Genomic DNA, 22,047 nt, shown 5'->3' with positions numbered 1-22,047 from the left:
AGTGAAAAATATAGTAAAATAAGAAATACTTAAATCATATAAGAAATAGCCCTACTGATGATGAAAAATGTGATCTGTATTGCTCTATGAAAAAGTTAAAGCCAAGGCATATAAACTATATTTGGATGATAAAATCCAACCAGTTTTGTCTCAGGATATTTTTGGTTTTTAAGTGGGAGGTTTTTGCTTTTATGCTGTAAAATAAACTAGGCCAAATTTGCTTTTATGCTGTACAATAAACCAGGCCAAATTATTAAACTTACATATCAAAATCCATATTACATTTCCTTTACGTATTAAGTACTTTTTTCTAAGTCTGTTTTTTTACATGAACAAGACCTAGAACTTGTAGGTTCTATCCCTATATAACTTTTGTTTACTTTTTTATGTAACTTGATATTTTCAATCCAAATTCCATTTGTTTCCCTTTCTCCTAAGAATGAATTTTCAGAGAAAAGGACCGACAATTTTTAAAAATATTTTACAGTGTAGTTGACAAACCTTTCACAATCTCTTCTTAAGAACACTTCTATACTCCATTACATTTATGCCATTTCCTAACATATAATAAGCTTAATTTCTTTTGACTCAGAAAGGAGACATAAGTAGCAATAAAGAAAAAAAGGCTGTATGTTCAACTATACTGTACTAAGAGCAGCTATTCTACAGATCAGTTTGTTCTGAATTCAAATTCTATACCTTCATATTTCAGAAAAAGAAAAATCTAAGACAGAATCAGTTTAAATACAAAGCAGCAACACGATAAGGTGCTGAAACAGTTTTCAGTCTGCTGCAATCACAGAACAAATGGATTCCTCATATAATCTTTAAGAGGAGGAGTCCTTTAAATGACATTTACGAATGGAATGACACAACCCGATTTTACTTCTTCCTACAATTTCAGAAGTAATTTACAGCATTTCCCCAAATGTATCTGACATGATAGGAATGTAGACAAGACAAATTTCTCAGAAACTGAAGAGCAAAAGGTGCACTGAATAGAACAATTACATAATTTACTGTGTGATAGCTAGAAATTAGACAAAAACATTACTCCTTGGAACAGGAAGATGAGAAACACTTCAGGACTTCAGAACAGGAATTGCAATTCTGACCTTAAATTAGTACACAGCCATTCAGATAAAAGGTTTTACATAAAAAAGACAACCTATGGCTGCAACATATTGCTTTAAGCAGTGGAAAAGAATGGAGTAATGGAACAGCGCAAAATTAAAACTAATAGCAAATAAAAACCCAAGTTAAACAAAAAAAATCACTGTCCCAGCAGCTTTTCACAAGAGTAGTTTTAAAAACATCTTTCTTCCCTTAAGCAAAATATGGCGAAAGCAGAAGATCTGCTTGTATCCAAGTATTACTTGTCTGTTTTCCAGAACAACTAAGTCTGTATAGAGTGCAGTGGACTAAGTTTTTGGGGACTGGGACTGTTGCTGGTCTGCATAATACAGTAAAGAAGAAACTGAGGCCAGTCCTTAACCAGGATGTCAGGGTAATAAGTGATAAGGGATCAGTGGTGTGCAGAAAGTAAATAAAAGGCAAGAAGCTGACACATTAACATACCTCTTGTACTGAGCGAGCTGCTGGCTTGTCTTGGTGATTGGCCAATATTAAAAACGGCAAAGTACATAACTGTGGGTGCTGAAGAGCAGAATGCAGCTCATTCCTAGCAGTTTCTAGATCATCTTCCGAGGAGGCGCTGTCTAGTACAAATATTACCCCTTGGGATCCTTGGTAGTAACGACTCCAGTATTTCCTGATATTGTCAGCTCCTTTCAAGACAATAATGAGCACTAATTAAAACAAGAATAGTTTAACAAATGTAACATTTGTAAGTGAAAATAAACCATCTATTTAGAATTATTAAAATAATTAATTAAATTTTCTCTCTTAACCATCATTAAAAGAATAAAAAAAGTATTAAAATATCCAACATACACACACACACACCAATGTCAAATCAACATTGTTTAAATAAGGAAGGAAGTTGACTCAATGCAGCTTTCTTCCATTAAAGCGTCTGCTCTGTTAATGAGTACTGGCAGAACTACCATGCTGACAGTACCACAGAGCCTAATCCTTTACCTTCTCACTGGAATATCTTGGCACTAAGACCTAAACCTTTACCCATTCTTTTTCACTTTGCCCTGCAGCTCCTTGTCATAAACCTGCAGCTTCTGTCATGGCAGTGGTTCATTTCTGATAAGGTCTTCCAGTTCATCTCCAAACCATCAGGCAACCACTTCATAATTGGGGAAAAAAGGTGTCAGGAAAGCCTATTAAAGTAATTAGATACTTAATGAGGAGAATGATGATACAATAGTGAGTTGAACAGTGAATGAAGAGCTAGGGTGACTACATGCAAAGGCATTCAGTTCAACTACTTTTGCTCTGTCAACCACACTAAGGATTCTGGAAGAGCCCAAAAGCAGACACATGAGTGACTGTATAGGCTTATATGCCACAGTAATTTTTAGGACACAGTTCAGCAGCACTCAGCCATCTCAACAGAAGCCAAGCACTAAGGTTATCAACAGAAAGCTTTTGTCTCCCCTGGAGAGCAGCATATGTTGTAGCAATGAGGTAGGGGAAAAAAAATTGTATTTGACAGCTGTCAAACTATCTAAACTATGATTTGGATATGGGCTATTCTTTGTATGTCTGGATCTGGCACTACACTCATGGGGACAAACACTAAACAGTGAACAGTGGCAGCAATAGTCTAGTAGAAAACTTGACATGTCTGCCAGACAGTGACTTGCAGAAATGTGCAGAAGGTACCTTTTATAGACACTTTTCTTATTTTGAGACAGAGAGAACTGAACTTCCATATATCCACAAGAACCAAGAGCTTAAAATAATAAAATTCCTCTTTTCAGTGAAAGAAAATAATACAAAATTTCTGAGAAACATAATGAGATTTTAATGCAACAAAATGACCGCAAGATTAATACAATGCTTAAAATATTAACTTAATTTACACGTTGTGCAACAAAAAAGACAGTCATTAAATACAAGTGAGGGAAGAAATAAACATTTGCTCCATGAAATTTAGGTATGCAACTCATGAGTATTCAAATCTCATCTAATAGAGTTACTCTTGTCTTTTAACTAGTCACACTGGAACCCTGAACACTTTGTTTCTGTATCTGCACCCAGCACAAGCTGTAAACACACACAAACACACAAACTTTTTCCTACAGAGAATACTGAAGTCATACCTAATAATTTTTTTTTTCTGCAAAAGACCTACAGATCTGACTACTTAAATGTGAACAGTCACAGGACTTAGTCAAGACCTTGCTTAATCTCTCTGTTAATTTGATTAGACTCAAAATAAAAATTACAAACAAAGATGGATGTTTTATTTATTTTATCATCAGGATCTGAAGATTAATATTATCTATACAGAAGAGGGACTGCATTGAAAGCTAATTCTATGTTTCTGTAGAACATGACTATCTGTCCACTGTTCTTGTAAAGAATTTTATAGCATCTGTTAGATGCCCCAGTCCTTCAGAACCAACTAGAGCAAGCTGCCAGAGGGACACTGTTTACACAGCCACACACAGCAGTGTCACAGGCATTTGAAGTATCACAGTACTTTAAAAACTAGTAGAAAATCATTTTCTATGAACTTAAAGACCAAGGCCATGATCAGTCAGCTACTTTTCAATCACATGTCACTGCTAGAATCTGAGTTTTACCTTGGTAATCATACTCACTTTAAAAAAACAAAACTGTGGTAAACTGCAGAGCATTTGACCTCTTATATCCAAGCACTTGGAAGAAAGCAGTTCATGGATCCCTACAAGGGACACTGAAGCCAGAAAAGGAGTATCTGATTTGTTGACCTTACAGTCCTGTCTTTTTGGCTCAGATTCTTTAGCAGCTCAACTTTGTTCCCCTACATCAGTTGGCCCAAAAGAACCACCACCAAAGTACAGCAATCCTTTTCTCTCCAGCCCTGGTCAGTCACCATGTCATAGTCATAAGAACCAACTTCCCATAAGAACAATATCCCATGAAACTTGGTATTTTCTTTGGATCTTCCATTACTCTGACGACATGCCCTGAAATTGCTTACACTTCAGTTCTGAAGAAATCACCTGAGATTTAAGAACAAAAATAATTTGCACTAAGCAGACAAGGAAAAAACTGATAAAGCATGTACTTTAGGGTTTTAAACCATTTAAAGCCATTTTAAACCATTTTTCTGGCAAATGCACTAGAAAAATAATTCTTGGCATCAAGAAGCTATCAGCAGCTGGAAGTCACAATTTTTACAAGACAAAAACCCTGATATTCTTTTGCCTTAACTCCTCATATCCAGAGAACAGAATCTGCTCTCAGCTTCTTTCCTCAGAACAGCGGAGTGGAGCGATCCTGGAGTTATCCTGGGAAGGAAATATTTGCCTATGAAGTATTCAGCCATTCACACCTTGTGGCATGACAAATTCAGCTTTAGAAAGCAAGCAGTTGTTTTTAGGTGCAGTTCAGCAAAACTATCTTATTATTTATTTTTTCATCTATTCCAGCGGCTTCAAAGACAGGAAGATTCAAAGTCTGAGGTCTTTGGAAATCCAGAATATAACGTGTATCCATTAAACATCCTTAGGCTCTCAGAAGAATGATGTGATAAAAGCAGGAATTTAACTTTACTACTACCCAAAACATCCCTTCAAACAATAGTAACACACAGAATAAGCACTTAGATATGTCAGCCTGCTATCATGTGTTTCTCTAACAGCTTTGAACCATATGACTGTTTTTCCAATCAATAAACTGCCTTAACTAAGATTTAAAAAAAAATAAATCTCCAAAACATCAGAAAAATATACTTCACATTAGACCTAAGGAATGTGCTATGTGACAAGTTCACTAAAATGTGACATTCAGGGTAGCAGCTTCCTCAAACACAAGCAAGAACCACTACTGATGGCTAAGCATATGATTTGTTTCCCTCAGCAATGAAGGAACTCACAGGAGTGGGTAGAGTCCTGTGATGTGACTGAAATATGCAATTTACAAATAAACTAGGGAAGAAAACCCACCAAAATCTAAACTGCAACACAGCCACACCACCTATTCTAAAAGAAAAACTGCTATTCAATCAAACGTAGGCTTGAATTACTTTATAACAGGAAAAAAAACAGACCTCTCCTTACAGAAAAATGAGAGGATGATGTAATAAAAAACTCAGCCATTAAGCATTACTACAGGACAGGTTTACTCAACTAACTGTAATTTTAAAGACCTTCATTTTAGTATTTTTAAATATCAAATATTTTTTCTTTATCATCAAAGGAACAGTGTGCCCACATTAATACTGTTAATTATTTGTATCAGTGTAACAGTACCTCTCTAGGAGGTGGAAGGAAGATTTTGAGTTATGTGCAGTTTAACATGCACATGAACCAGTACACACAAGTACAAGTACACACTCTGGTAGAAATTATGCAAAACACAGAGCTGCAAATCTACCTTTCAGCTATGAATACTTCAATTTACGTCTTCATTCACAGTGGTGGTTGGAGGCTACATCCAATTCCCTCCTCTTTCAGAGGAGAACAGAACACAGCATTACAGAAAAAAATTCACTGAAAGAAATTTGCATGTATCAAATTTGTTATTTGTCAGACGCAGCAACTCTCCATCAAGAGCAACAATGAATGTCACAGAGCCCTTGCTTCAACACAGTCTAGTCTGCAAATTAAAGCTCCTGTTAACCTCAAAATACATCACAGGTCTGGAGAAGTTATAGTCTCAAACAGAGAGAAAAACTTTTTTTTCGCTTCCCGTCAAAAACAGTTAACTTGAGCACATGAAAGAATGCAGGTTGCAAACAGCTTTTCTACCACTTCAAATATATCATCCACTCACCTACATACTCTGAAGGTTTTATAGTTAATTAAAATATTATATAGATCATTCCACTACTGATATTAAACAGAACATTTCTAATAAGCATAAAGGTGAAAAAATGCCAATGACTCTGTCACAAAATCCATTTGCGTGCAACACTGGCCTTGCGTGGGGTAGTAAGAAAGAAGGGAAGCGAAAATAAATCTCTTATCCATTCTTGCAAAATTTCTAAATATACCCTAGTCTCTCATCCCAAGAAAACCTTTGGAAAATACATGTTTCTAAGTCTATGTAGAGTTTATACTGTCACTTCACATCATATCCCCACAAGTAAAACTGATTTATTTTCCTGAGTAGTCAAGAACATGCCTGAAACCTTAGAAATCTTAACATCTTCAAGAGATATGGTTGCTCCTTATCTGTCTTGGGCTGGTTTCCCAGTATTCCACCCTTGAATAAATCCTGTATACAATAGGGGTTTTTTTATTTGTTGTTTGTTGTTTGTTGTTTTTAATGCGCTGTCTCATTTTTATGACACATAAATTTATAAATCCTGTTTAAGATACCTGCTATGAATAATCTCATGGAATCTGACCCATCTGACGGAGACATCCGCACAGAGACACAAACGTTTTCACTGGTGTAATGTCAGTCATCATTCTATGGCTACCTTGTATGGCTACTGCTACAATGTAGATGCTAAACCAAATCCTTCTCCCATTTGCAAAAGTCCCAGGACTTCTGCTTCCTAGCGTCTATGGCCAACTGATCACAGCCTGCTTTCTCTAGGCTTTCAGGCAGTGTACTCCTGCAATGCAGAAAACATGGCAGTAGGAAGTTGGCACTTTTTCCCCAGAAAGAGGAATATTCTGAGAGTGCCAAATCAGTTATATTCACTGCAGCAATTCAAATATGGTAAGACAAAACAGCATAGAAGAAAAAAAAAAGAAAGACAGAAAATGTTGAGGAAAAAATTGTCTGCCTTTGTATTCAAAACATACAAAATCAGAAATGCATATAAGTTTATAGTACTTCATTTTATTTTTCTTTTCAAACCAAAGTTTATGGAAACCATCTCTGTCATCTTTTGTCTGCCTTCCAGGCTTTCCCAGTGAGATTAATCTGGAAGTCAAGCCTTCAGTATTTTCCTTACTAGCTAATTTATATGCTGTTTCCAAATTTGAATCTCCACCTTACTCTGATATTAAATCTGTTGGAATAACATTTGGGTTTCAAGCACTTGGAAGTTTTAAAAACATTATACTTATACCTGCCTGCAGAAAGTCAGCTTGATCTACTTGGTTGTGTGTATTTTATACTACCATGTCAAAAAACCCTTGCAATTTGAAATAAATGTCTTCTGTTCTAGTCAAGAACAAAAAATTCATTATAAAGTTAATTTTAAAATTACAAATTAATTTTTAAAAAAGAGAAGGATATGCGTGCCCTGCAATATGCTTTAACATCTACTTAAGCCCAATATCTAAAGACTTAATAGTTTGCAGCAGGTGGCACAGCCAGCAACTCTTCACCCCTTCTTCTTCTGTTTTTTTATGAGTTTGGGGTTATTTGCTTTTTAAATTCACAAACACACAGTATCCTCTCTAGGGCTAGCAATGACTGGCTGGCATCAAGATAACTGGCATCTGTGTCCCTCTCCCATCATCTGCTAGAGAACTCTGAGACAGCCAGGGTCTCAGAAGCAGAGGCACAACTCCACAGTAAGACTGCTGCCAGCACCCAGCCAGGTTCAAATGTACCGTCCCCTGAGCTGCAGCCACAGCTTTGATAACAGCGCAGCTAACCTCAAATAAGGTTCAAAATATAACTATCTCTATGGCACTTCAAACTAATAGTCATACAAAAGAAGTGGCAAGTCTACCATAGCTGTGTATTTCTTTTTAGCCTTTTTGTGAATTGGTCTACAGAAGTTCAAAGCTTTATCTGTCTAGAATCACAGATAAAACTTTGGGGGATGTTCTTAAAATATTTGTATCATTTCTGATGCTTAACTAAGCTGCCATACTCTATCCTTTTATTCTGCCTGAAGAAAATGACCTTGCAAGCCCAACATAAGGCAGAGACTTTTAAGCAAACCAAATGTTCTGCTTTTCTCTCCACAAAATATCTCACAAACAAAAACAACCAGTCCACACCAACAAAAAGCTTAACTAGGAAATTCTGTATTTTGCTTATCCTATTTACACAGCTTTGATAGGCATTGCTTGCATGGTTCCTACTTGCAGTGAGACGAACTGCAGGTTGTCCTTTCACACTGTAAAAAATGACCCAGTTGTAGCAAAAAGCACAATATTTCCAAAGAACAGTGGCAAGATCACTATGCTGAATAAGAGCTTCCTCAGACTCCCATTAAAGAGGTCCCTAAGCAGGTGTAAATGATCTTTCTTATCTATGAAATGAGGAAACTATGTGACAGAGCCTGGGTTTAGGCACCATTTGAACAGCAGGCTGAGCATGATTGATAGCAAACAGATCTAACTTTAATGTTTTTGGAAACAGAATGTATCCGTGCAACTCACAGCATGGACAGCTCAACAGGGTCATCTAAAAATTTCATCTGCTAAGACATTCTGTAAACTGTTTGATGCAGCTATGTCATAGACGGCATTGCATGTACTCCACAACCAGATTTTGTAGACGTGTCAAATGCCTTTTAGTCAAGTACAGTATGGAGATTTTATTGCTTTGTGTTAGTTCATCCCCCTGTAGATGACTTAGGCTGGCATTTACTTGAGGGATCAGTTTTCTGATGACTAACTTGATGAAATATTAGCTGCTCTGTGTTGCTAGAAGGGTGTTCTGTACTCTACTTCCATAGAGCAAAGGCAGAGAAATTTCCCAAAATATTTGAATTTTAAGCTCTAATTAATAGAGCAACATTACTTTCTCCCACATCCATCATTTTTTCACCAGGCAGATACTACCTGACAACTGTTGCTGTCTTCTCCAGAATTTCATATTTTCCATTCAACTTGGACTGCACAACAGTGTGGCTTCTCCTCCTACTCTCTTTTCTGCTGCTCTTAACTTCCAAATTAAGGCAAAAATACGCATGCTTTGTTTAACCAAACCTATTTAAAGCTGTTTGTTCTGAAGCTGTCACCTAGACAATTAATTTAGCTGGCCTAAGAATGTGAATTTATGACTTTGGTAATCAAGCTTAAGTAACAGGAGTGGGGAGGAGAGTTCCCATCTCTTTTCCTGGGCATGCTCAACCAACTGGAGACAAGAGCATTCCTGATATTAACCACTCCACTCTTGCTAAGCACTTAACAGATTTTTGTCTTAAATAATTTTCCAGTATGACTACACAACATGTACTCTCTACTTTTGAGAAAATTGCTTTAGGATGTATCACAAAATCTAACACAAACATAAAGACAATATATTTAAATAAATAAAAGAGGCAACATTATTAAATCCTATAGCATGTTGTTAGCATTTTTAAACTTTGTAAGAAGACCTGCTCACAACCAGAATCATTCTTTTAAATTTGATGTGACTCATTATTTGGCATCTCACTTGTAGTTTCTAAGCCTCCATTTACAAGATACAAACAAAATTATTAAATAACTTATTCCAAAAAGACAACTAAAAATTCTTAGTTGACTACCAGGATGGACCTTTAATCTTGATATAGACCTGAAGAAATACCTAAACTGGAACTTTATATTCTGTTTTGAAAGCATTACAAGTGCAAATGGCTTAAAAAAACAGGGAATAAATGGTGCTTTCAGCCACTGTGTCTTCAGGTTGGAATTTGTTAGAACCAAAGAAAAAGCTTTCTATTGCCTTTACACCTTCATTATCTATCTTGAGAACCAACCTCAGCATTCAGCATCCCAAACTTTTTTCAGCAAAACACTGTTAGAATCTTCTAAACAACAAACGTTATCATCTGCCTTATTTTTACAGTCTTCTCCCGCTCCTTTCTACGTTCATCACACACAGTGTCAGTCATAGTTGCCACAAAAAATTACTGCATTGTAAGAGGAAATCATCACAAACGTAGTTTCTTTCTGTATCGTTACGCAGCTAAGTCATATAATAAAGACAGACATTTCCAATTGTTCTGGTAATAGTACATTCTGAAAGAATGTGGACTAGGGCATGGCACATCTCCGCAATAATTTAAATTATACATATTATCTTTTAGACCAAACTTTTTTTTTAACTTAGAGAACAGGCAGTTCAACTTGGTCAGCAAATAAAGCAAGACTTTCTTTTCAAGTAATTCAAGAAAGCCTAATGTTAGATTTGAAAGCTCTCTATATATTCTTACTTTTTCAGGATCAAACTCTAGGTTTTTAAACAAAACATTTACCATTTATCAAATTGGATAAACTCACTATTTTCTGTTAGGACTGCAAGTTCTTCCTGTCTTAGGAAAAAAAAAAAACAAAAAACCCAGAAATTTTGTTGAATTTTTAATATTCTAGAATCATGCACTTCAAAGAAAAACTTCTGCAAAGAGAGCACAATAAAATTTTGTTCCCCGTCTCTAAATCTTAAAGGAGGATGAAGAGATAATCAGTCCTTGAATAAATTAGAGAAGGGAGACTATGTTCTCTATATTTTGTCTGAAAATTTACAATCCCTGTAGAAACGAAGAAATAAAACCTGGCTTCATTATCAGCTTTGGACACCATCAGCACAGTAAAAACCAGCACCATCTTTAACCTCAAGGAAGGACACTGCCTCAACGAAACAGAAAGGATACTACACAGCATCTGTTTCACATAAATGCTTGGCTGCTGAGTATAAGAACCTTAAGCAGTATAACTTCTGCTGTGTTTTAAATGCTGGCTGTTAATATGTTACTGTATGATGACATATGTAGATTCCTGTTACCTAAACCTAAAAAGACAAAGCAACAAAACCTTACAACTACACAGAATGTCACTCTATAAATAACATGTAACAACAGTGGCAGTGTAGGCAGTGGTTGTTAAGGAAAGATACCTTCCTTCAAGCTTTCAAGATCAAATTTCTGGACAAGACCTCCACACTACAGTAAAGAGAAAGTATATAACAATAGCATAACAACTGAAGGCAAAAGACCAGGAATAAGACAAAAAATCCCCAGCAATCAGGCAAAACATAGTTTCTCTTCAACATCAGAAGCAGAAATTCCCGAACAAAATTTAACAATGATGTCCTAGGGTGGCAAATGAAAGATGCTTTGGTTTATTTTCATATAGGAGCAAGAGAGAAACCATGCCTACTCCAGAAAACTCAGGTTTCACCCTCATCAAACAGGAACACATTTCTCAGCTAAAAGGTTAAATGCTGACTAGAGAATCACAGAATGATTTAAGCTGGAAAAGACCTCTAAGATCTTCGAGTACAACCTTTGACCTATCACCACCTTGTAAACTAGACCACGGCACTAAGAGCCATGTCCAGTTGTTTCTTGAACACCTCCAGGGATGGTGACTCCCTCAGTGGTCATTCCAATGTTTAACAACTGTTTTCATTAAGAAATTCTTCCTGATGTCCAGTCTGTACCTCCGCTACTGCAGCTCAAAGCCATGTCCTCTCATCCTGTCACTGGTTGACAGAAAGAAGAGAGTGACTCCTACCTGGCCACAATCTCCTTTCAGGCAGTTGTAGAGAGTGACCAAGCCACCTCTGACCTTCCTTTCTCCAGAATAAATACTCCTTCAACTCAGGAGTTTCCTCAGCTACTCCTCACAGCACTTGTGCCCCAGACCCTTCTCTTGCCCCAGTTCTTTCTCTGGACTCTCTCCAGCCCCTCAGGGCCTTTCCTGCAGTGAGGGCCCAGCCCTGGACACAGCACTGGAGGTGTGGCCTCAGCAGGGCCCAGCACAGGGGGACAATCCCTGCCCTGGCCCTGCTGGCCACAGCATTGCTGATCCAGGCCAGGATGCCATTGGCCTTCTTGGCCCCCTGGGCACAGCCTGGCTCATGTTCAGCTGCTGTCACCAGCACCCCCAGCTCCTTTCCAGCCACTCTGCCCCAGCCTGTGGCACTGCCTGGGGCTGTTGTGACCCAAGGGCAGGACCTGGCACTGGGCCTTGTTGAACCTCACACCATTGGCCTCAGCCATGATCCAGCCTGCCCAGATCCCCCTGCAGGGACTTCCTGCCCTCCAGCAGATCCACACTCCCACCCAACAGGGTGTCATCTGCAAATGAAGAATGCACTTGATCCCCTTTTCCAGACCATCAATAAAGATATTAAACAAAAATGGGACCCATAGAGTAGAGTCCTGGGGAACGCTACTAGTGACTATCGACTTTTGGAACAAAATAAACTTTTGAAAGCTTGCTTTTGCTCTCTAACCAGACAATGAAAAGGTAAGGGAACTAGCATTTTTCTACAATATTTCATATAAGAAATCAGATTAGATAAGTTTTAAATATAGACATGCAAACACCTATAGGTCAAAGGAAAAAGGAAGTAAAAGGTGCAGTAAAAAATTCTAACAATCCCTCTGTCTTTGAGAAGAGATAAATAGATGAAAATGACAAATCAAGTATTCTGGATTACTCCTCATCATGAGCCAAAACTCCCCACTAAGATAAGATTTCTCAAAACACCCATACCCATATGATCAGAAAATGTTAGGAGACTTTAACAAGGATCTGCTATCTGCTATTGAATCACAGATTCAATTTTTGATTAAAAAAATTGTATTTATATACATGAATTAAATATTTCATACAGATTAGGTAGCAGAACACATAAACTAGACTGCAAATGATTCACCCTATTTTTTAAAAAAATCCAAAAAGTGATATTATAACACACTTAAGCAGTATCTACACTATCCTTGAGTGGTCCCTTTATGAAAGAAAATTTACTGGGTTTTTTTTTTTTTGCAGAATGCATGCTCAAACAGGAACGTGTATGTTTAAATCCATGGACCAGTGGGCAGTAAAGAGGAAATGATATGCCTTTCACATGGGCTTATCACAAAGCCTTCTTGGAACAAGTTCAGGTAAGACAACTACTATGCAACTAGATCTCCTGAAACTTTCTTCAAGAACCAAGTCAAATTCTACTCCAGATAATTTAGGAGAGGTTACAAGCTCACTGAAAAATCTAATAAATATTCTCAATATTAAGTCTACTATATTTACATAAATAATAAATAAGATATACAGAAATCTAGAATATGAAGATCTAGGTGGGTTTCAAATTAGAAGAATATTAGACTCCATGAGAACTCTTCACAGGAGACTGTTTTCTTGCTTCTAACAAGCAACCTCACTTGAGACTCAGAGTGAGAATTGGGTGCCAAATAGGTTGCCTGTATATAGAAAAGTTTAAAAAAATCCTACAACCATAAAACAACCATTGCTCCAGAATCCAATAAACCCAACAAGAGAACAGCTCTCAAAGAATATAACTCATTATAAGTTGGCTGCCTTTGCAACACTTTCAGTGGTGCAGTAAATATATTGGTTTTGACAAATGTTCACATAGTTACCTGAGCCAGTTCTCATAAGTGAAAGTTTATACATACAATAAACACAAGGAACTTACACTTCCTTGAGCTGCCACGTGAGCCATACTAAAATTACAGTCCAGTTTGTATTTTTGTGTAAGTCAACCACTGCAATCCAAAAAATTACATTAAGGAGATACACCACATGCCTTCCACTCCTCCTGCTTTTTACCCTTTGTTCTTTAAGGTCAGGATTTATACAGCTATTGTCAACTTTATCTGCTGAGATTTTTAACTACAGCTGTACTAATCTATCATTTTAAAATTTAAAATAACTAACAATTTAAAACAACTGACAGTTATGAGGAGATTTAGACATGCATGTTTTATACCAAGGAATAAATGCCATACCTCCAAGTTCTTTTACGTTCAAAATTGCATTCTGGAATGGCACTGCTTTTATACTAAAACCTAAGGAGAGAAATACAGAATATTAGTAAGCTATTTGTTAAAGGGGCCATTTGGAATCAACTGCACATATTCAGAAAAAACAACTTTTTCCATCAAGAACCAGGATTTTGCCAGAGAAATTCCATTTCAATAGGTTTAAAAGGTAAGTTCAAAGGCAGTGGGAAGGGGGTAAGAGGTGGAGGGGTGCCACAGAGTGGAACAAGAATAAATCAGGATAAGAAATGTAATTTTCAATTATAAGTACCCGGCACACAAAATTTAGCACAAAACTTCCATCCAGATCTTCTACCAGAATATACTTCTATAAAATCATCTTTTACTGCATCTAGAGCTAAAGTGGACAATCCAGACTACCAATAATACGAGGTGATCATTCTGCAAATTTTAGGAGACCTTGAAAACAATGTGCATTCAAATGATTGTATTCTTCCATTTAAACTCCATAGGTTTTGGTTGCAACTGGATTATTAATTCTTTCCATTAATGTTATTAACTGAAAGATCCTTCTACAGACCTTAGTTGGATGTGTTAATGGTCATAAGCACACTGGAAAGATCTAAGAGTCCTCTATTGGCCTGATTCTTGCTTAAAACTGAAATAAAAATAAAACAAATCCAACCAAACAGAAAAAAAACACTACCAAAATGTGACCTTTACCCTCAATTGAAAATTCAGACAGACAAAAGAACAGGAATGTGAAAGGCTCCCAGCCATACCAATGTATTACACACTAAATTTTGCATGTTTAGTGCATACGTATATATAAGCATACATAATACTTTATAAAGGAAAAATTATGTGTGCTCTTTCAGCAAAAAATATCCAGACAGACATTAAATTTATTTACATCTAGCACAAGCAGTTTCAACATGATTACATACCTGTGAACTGAGTAAAGAGGTTTTGAGAAAATGTGCTTCATTTCACATTTATTAGCTATCACTTAAGAGAAACAAGATGTTTTTCCTCCCTGGTAGATGTTACAGTACTCCTACTATGATCAGTGCTAGATACAACAGAGGAAAGTACAAGAAAATCTGAAGGGAATAACTATGAAATATTTTGGGGACTGTTATCTTTAGAGAAATCCTAAACTTGGTCTAAAAAAAGGTAAAAAAATGGAATGGACCTGAGTGGCATTGATGAAAAAGGCAAAAATATACATTATAGCTTGAAACCTGAGTGGAGAAGTGGTCACATTGTATTCTTGGATTCTCCACAATATTGTCTGATATGCCACATTTAAGATTTATTATAAACTGAGTACCCTAGATGTGCATCATTTTGGTTTGCCTGCCTAGTATTCTCCAGAGCTGGTTTTCATTCCTCAAGTTACCTAATCATATAATGGTATTTTATTGCATCTCTCTCTAGAAAAACAAAATCAATTTAATTTTTAATTAGCAGTATTTTCATTGCTTTCTCTGATAGCTCTATACTTGTATTTATATTGCTGTTACTATTTATTTCAGGGTCTAAAATATTTAAGTATAATCTATTTTAATCCCAGAGATAAAGCTCAAGAGAGGGATAAAAAAAAAATTTAAAAGGCTCATTACTCTACAGTTTCTTTCTAACTTTTTTGAGTTAGTCACCCTCTCATAGCTAACTGTCAGATCTCTCTATTACAGAGGCCACAGGTTAACTATTCACAGGTTAATAAAAACACTATTTTCTTGTACCTGTTTTACATTTTAATTACATTTCTATTAAATAATCTTATGTTCTTGTAAATTAAGAAAACATACACTGAAAAGCAGTTAGGGTTGCTATGGCACAATCATGAAATTCAAGCCCATGAACCACAGTTACAGCACAAAGCCATGTTACTGTAAACACGAGGTACTTGCACAACACTTAGTATCAGTTCCATCAGCAAACCAACCTTAACAATTGCTGCAGCCACTGAACCTGATTTCTTCAACCTCCATGACCTAATCTGCCCTCATTCTGAACTTTCCAGCCAGGTATTCCCTCTTCTTAATGCACGTGTCTTTTCCTGGTTTTTCTGGTGCTGTTTTGTTCTTTGTTTGCTTTCTGTTTGTTGTTTTGGGGTTTTTTCAATCAAAACATGTTTTTCAGTATTAGGCATTCTGGTTCACCATTATCAAGATGCCTATTCAAATTTTTTGGACTTAAGATACATCTTATCTGTGGTTGTACTGTCTGTTTTTATGTATCTCCTCAGTACCACTCTAACTTTCTCTAACTTAATTATTTGATAACAATCTGCCCTTACTACATAAACAAGCCTGTTGCTCATCTAAAAAGCTGGGATTGTCACCAAAAATTGATATTTTCTTTTTTTTTTTTTGGTTGCTAGCATATACCACAAGGCTGCATGGACCAAGTACATACAGAAACAAATCCCAATTAAAGTCTCATAGCATCACTGTCCTATTCTATTTTACAGCATATTCTCTTCCTTTTTCTCCAATACATAGTGAGACTGTTTAAAAAATCAAAAGTAAAATGAGAAGAAACATTTTAATGTGTGTCTACAGCACAGTACTACTGTATGTTATGGTTCTGCTTCATTAGACCACACATTTTTGATGTCTAACATATTCCAAATTGCATGTTCTCACAAATATTCCCCATATATGAACAAATACTGAAAGAAAGTAGTGGTAGCTTCAAAGTGATCCATTAGGTACTTTCAACAGCAAGACAAGTAGGCTGAAGTTCTCTACAGGCTTTCCTATGTGTTTCAGCAGTCATCTTTGGGCAATATCCCAGCACACCATGGAATAAAGGGAGCATCCTACCTGTGGTAGACACGATATTCTCCGCGCTTTCACTGCAGAGCTGAGACAGAAGACTTGTCTTGCCAGAGCCAGAGAGGCCTATGCAAACCAAGTCATACTCAGGTCGTGGTGGTGGCGGTCCCTTGCAGCAAAGTGCTCTAAAACACTGCCAGGATAGGGCAAAACAAAAACAAAAGGAAGAGGTTAGTTTTCTTTTTTGGCAAATGTTTCTTTCTTTAACTTTCTAAGAAGGAAGTTTATAAACCTGAAGGCATTGGAGAGAAGCAAAGTATTATTTCAACTTATTACTTTGACTAAGTCAGCAATTAATAGACTAAGACCACCTCAACTAAAATCTAGAAAAACTTTATAACAAAACAAGTATACATGTTAACTTTTCACCTAAACATCAAAAAGCTGTGTGTCCGTTTCCCAAGTAGCACAAACTGCTCACACCACGAGACAGGCTCATGCCCTATACAGTCTGCAGCTGATTATGCATGAGTTTCCTTCCTGTGCTAATTTCATGCAATACCTGGTGTGAATATCAGAGCCAGTCCTGAGCAGCTATTGACCAGGCTCTACCTGTTGTCACAGAAAAGAAACAGAGACCTTTGCTCCACTAATATCCTTTCCGGGCTTGCTTTGTCACGCATTTCAGCTCAGAACAACAGCTTGTAAATAAATAAATAAATAAACAAATAAATCTTTCTGGACATAGATCTAGTAAAAACCAGATAGATATCTCACTTTCCCTGGAGAAGTGCAAATTAATCACAATGTAAACAAATAAAATCTCTCTACACAAAGCCTACTTCAGATTTCTGCTCACTTCTCTTAAACAGTTTTGCCAAAGTAGGCCAAGTTTTCCGAAGGGTTCCTTAGGCCCTCATTAAGTTCTTCAGTTCTTTGTTTATATGCAATTTAGAAACTTTTAATGTAAAAATCTAAGAGCATACAATTCCAGGAAAGCTAGGAAATTTATATTTTATGTATGGAGCATAATTACCCACTGATTTCCAAGGCAGACTTCCACCACTCCAATAGACACAGACATAAATAACTTTTTCCCCAGTATCTGCCACCTTTATATCAAAGGAAGACATCTGCTCTAACAGGGAAGGGAAAACATGTCTGTGCAATGAGCCCTTTCTCACACATTCTGTTTTTACACAGCCCCAGCTCTTTATTTCCATCTTAACCACAAGTCTGCACTGCACTGATTGCGGGAAAAGAAATCCAGTCTTTACAACCTTAACCTAGTTTGTCTTGACAACTGCCCAGGTTTTTTCACTGAGGGCTACTGGAGGAGCAGAGAAACTGAACTGATGTCAGCAAGGCTCTAACGCAAACAGTGGGGTCTGACCCTGTGAGCAAGTCGTCCAGTGAGAATGTGATTATAAAAGGACGGCTCACTCAACACAGAACTTTAATTGGATTCTTTCAGTATAGATGGTAAGCTATTACACATGCTGCCAAAACAGTTTTCATTGCTTTGAAGCAGCAAAAGATAAATTCAGTGAAAGCTACAAAACTACTTCAGCATCTTTTAAAGAGTGAAAAGCAACACTTCAGGAGAAGTAAGAATATGTACAATAATATTTAAGCTGAATAAAAGAAGCAGATTTTAAAAATAATAGCTTTGCCTCTATGAAGATTTGATTCAAAAATTATTTTCCTTAAGGTTTGCTCTTGTATATGTCCATATCTCAAAGGAATAAACTTGTCTAACTAGCTTTATTTACTGCTGTTCTATTCATTTACTTGTTTATACTCATCTCACAGGTTCTACAAAGCCACAGCAAACATTCTACAGTGGTACTGAAGTGAGAAAGGCCAACTGAGTTCATTGAAAAAGATAAACTCCTTTAAATAGAGTTTCCATTTAATGGATATCAAGCTGAAGGGCCGCATGAAATCCTTCAGAGCTTGCCAGAGCTCCTGAGGCTGTGTGTCAGACCCTCTATAGCCAGTCTTTAAAAGGATTCCATTTGTCCCTGTCATCATGGCATCTTTGCAACAACCTCTTGATGTGACATTGAAAAACATAAAGGAATAGATGAGCTGATGGAATTCTGTGCTTCTCTGTCCAGCCACTGTGCTGGTTCTTATGCAACCAAATGTGACACTTGAGCCCTGACAGCAACTAATGACATATAGTTCTGTGAAAGATAATTTCTGCTCTTTGTAAAACATATATGGAGGCTCTGTGGGTGACAGGCAGGTTTGTGAAATTCAGTATCTCTCTACTGCAAACTCCTTAAGCCCAGCTTAGACTGGAGAATCTTTATATGCTGTGAGTGAAACACATGATCAAAAATCTCCAAAGTAGCATATGTAGACTCATTACCCCTCACTTATCCTTCACTATTAAGCACAGTTAGGCAATGAAATTTCAGACAGACCACTAGAAGACAGGAATATGGCTTCCCCCAGTCTTGTATTTTATTTGGTATGATTCCCTTATCTTTGCTATGCTCATGACTTTGTCTTTCAGCTAGGTTAATTTCCTTCAGTAACTTGGTTTAGTTGTAATGAAAACATCTTTTTTTTTTAATATTATATCTTCAAAAAGCTGCTGAAACTTAAGCTATTGTGTATAGCGCTTAGCAGAAGCTGAGATGAGAAATTCTAGAGTACATTGTAGAGGATGCTTGTAAAAACAGATTTGGACTTAATAAAGTTGTTTTGCAACCCTCCCTACTCAAGCGCAATGAACATCTTTCCCATTGGAAATATCACTATACAAATAGTCTGATCACTCCCTTCCTGTTCTCTAGCAGCCTCAAGTTACCTGCTCCCTAACAAAGTTAGGGCCATTTAAGTATCCATTATAGAGACTAAACCTTTATTGTCACAACTGTGGCAGCTGCATCTAGTAGCTACATAGTATCTGTGGGGAGTAGAAAACTCAGAAGTCGCAGACCATGCAAATAAAATTGCATCTTATATTCAGTATTTCATTGTAGATAGGAAATGCATCCTAAAATATTTTATAACCATGGACTAGAGCAACATATTATTTAAGATGTCGTAACATATTACAATGCACTCTGAAAACCATAAAACTGCAAGAAAAGTGTACCAGTAACTAAAGAAGTAATTCCAGAATTCTAAAACACAAATACATCAAAAACATTAAGAGAGTTGCTTAATTCACAACTAGTGGTCAGTTCTTTCCCAAACTAGCATACTTTCCACTCCATTTAGCCAACCCAAAAGGCATAAAAGAAGCTCAAATTAACTTGCCAGATATAGACCTGGAAGTCTCCTCCATTGACTCCCAAACTTGATTTGCTCAATGGGCAATAAAATCATGCCTTTTAGGTATTGCAAAACAAACTCTAAACCCAAACAGTGCCTCTTAGAGAAAGTGTTGGAGCAGACAGAAAAAAAAACATTGTACTACTGCAAATACAGGGTCAAGCAGAGCTAGTCAGCACAGTCACTGAAAGGTTGTTTAGGACATGGTCATGTACTCAGACCCCACTGCTAGCAACAAAAGCTGAACATTTTTCTGAGCCTTCTCATCTTATCAGGGTAAGACCTTACTTAGTATAAAGGAAATGACATGTCAAATTGTCAGCTTTCATAATTTTTGAGAATATCACACTTAAAGCTGTAGCCACTGGATGAGGGAAATAGGCATGAAAAGAGAGGTAGGCAGGGCGAGTCAGGAATTAATTTTTTAATGAACAAACATATTTTTAAGTACAGAAAATAAAACAATAAGGTACCTTTAAAAATGTATGCATTTAATCAGTTTTTGAAAAAAAGGATGGATTAATCCAGAAAACTGGGAGTAATAGATGCTTCAGCCTGTAGAAATCTTCGCAATATTCAGCAACACTGTTACTTTCATTTTACTTGTCAGTGTGCAGGAATGCTGAATATGCATGTATCACAATTTTTTAAGAGTTAAGGGAAGAAGCTAGCCAGTTCTACTCCTCCTCACAGATTCCCAACCCAACAAGATGATTCTGGGTTTTAAGCACATCAGTATTTATGCTGACAATCCTAGACTGTGTCCCTTTAAAGCCCTATGGAGATTTCTTCTGGGAAAAGCATATTGTGTTTATAGCAGGGATGGCCAAACACTTCTGATATATGTGCCACTCAGAGATCACAGATTGAAGATCTGGGCAGCAAATGTCCCTAAATTAGTACTCTCTACAACACATTAAACTGCCTCCAGCTGTTGAGTCTGTTTTTGCCTACTCATTGTACTTCTTGTTTCACTCTCCTTTTTGGGGTGAAATACTCCATTATTTCTGCTTTGTTCTGGACCCATCTCCTGTCTGTTTCTTTTGTTGCCACTATTTAATAGGGACAAACAGAAGCAAGGGATTTCATGCTTAGTTGGTTAAACACACACACACTCATGGAAAAATACTTTTAAGTTAGTGCAGCACTAATGCTAACAAACCAAGCATTCAGAGCCCTTGAAATACAGAATTAAGGTTGAAAGCTCAACCCTAACTCTGCTCCCTTCCCCCTCTCTTGGTTTTACTTACGGATATGGTCTCCTTTTACGATTTATTTTTCATTTAAGGTATCTTTTAACAAACAGACTTCCAGTACTTGCACACACATCCAGACAACTAGTTAGTCATCTGAAGCTGTTGATAAAACTCAAGGAGTTTATTAAAAAAGTAAAATTTGCACACAGTAGGTTTCATAGCTCTGATGTTGTCTGAGATCAAGCAAGCACAAGAAACCTCAAACCCTGAAGAGGTAATGTGAAGGGAGGGGACAATGACACAAGACGGACAGTCATAATGTTAACAATAGGAAACAACTGGGAACAACAGTGGCATAATTGAATGCAAGTAATAAAACACACAAGGCACCAGAATGAAATTATACATTGTGCAGGGTTGGGGGGGAGGGGGGGGCGGGGAGTGATGGATATTTATAAATAAACTAAATTTTAACTGTATTAATACCTTAACTTTAAATTAGTACAACAAAATTCCATGCATTTCACAGTGTGAGCCAAATATGCAGGCTCCTCAGTTTCCATACTGCTGTACAGGTAGTTATACCTCTAAAAAAAAACCAAAACCATATAGGATTCATCTTCATCTATATGACTTCATTAATAAGGACAAAACCTAGGACTGCTGTTCATTTTGTGGCTACTGAAAGAGATGAATGTAGATGCATGCAGCCACTGCCAGCCTGAGTGATGTCCAGCACAGGTAAAAATCCCAGCATCATGACTAGACACCTTCTCCGACTGCCCATAACCTCATTAAGCAGTGACCACTATTCTCAAGATCCTCCACTCCAATAACAACCCAAACTCCATTGGAAGGTTCAAGGTCTCCTAACCTGCTACATCACTCCTCGCACAGGATAAAGCAATCCTCTAGTTTAACCTGGCTAAGGAATGAGTGGTACAGATTGAACCAAAAGCACTCCTTATCCACGAGCACCTACTCCTTTTCAACTTTATATCAGCCTGTGCTGCAGAAAAACCAACAAGTACAGGCATTAAAGACAGGATAATAT

The 22,047-nt window shown here is 37.0% G+C and overlaps 1 protein-coding gene across 3 annotated transcripts in view; it reads right to left on the bottom strand.

Annotated features, from left to right (window-relative positions):
• ARL15 (ADP ribosylation factor like GTPase 15) overlaps window positions 1–22,047 on the bottom strand; it is a 225,607-nt gene that overhangs the window by 129,039 nt on the left and 74,521 nt on the right. For all 3 annotated transcript variants that reach the window (XM_059492114.1, XM_059492112.1, XM_059492113.1), the window contains 3 exons: window positions 16,555–16,699; window positions 13,727–13,786; window positions 1,579–1,787 (listed from right to left, as the gene is read on the bottom strand). In XM_059492114.1, coding sequence (XP_059348097.1) covers window positions 1,579–1,787; window positions 13,727–13,786; window positions 16,555–16,699 — 414 coding nt within the window. The remainder of the gene's footprint in view (window positions 1–1,578; window positions 1,788–13,726; window positions 13,787–16,554; window positions 16,700–22,047) is intronic.

Source organism: Ammospiza nelsoni, chromosome Z (assembly GCF_027579445.1).
Source record: "Ammospiza nelsoni isolate bAmmNel1 chromosome Z, bAmmNel1.pri, whole genome shotgun sequence".
Taxonomy (NCBI): domain Eukaryota; kingdom Metazoa; phylum Chordata; class Aves; order Passeriformes; family Passerellidae; genus Ammospiza; species Ammospiza nelsoni.
This window is presented reverse-complemented; position numbering and strand designations above follow the sequence as displayed.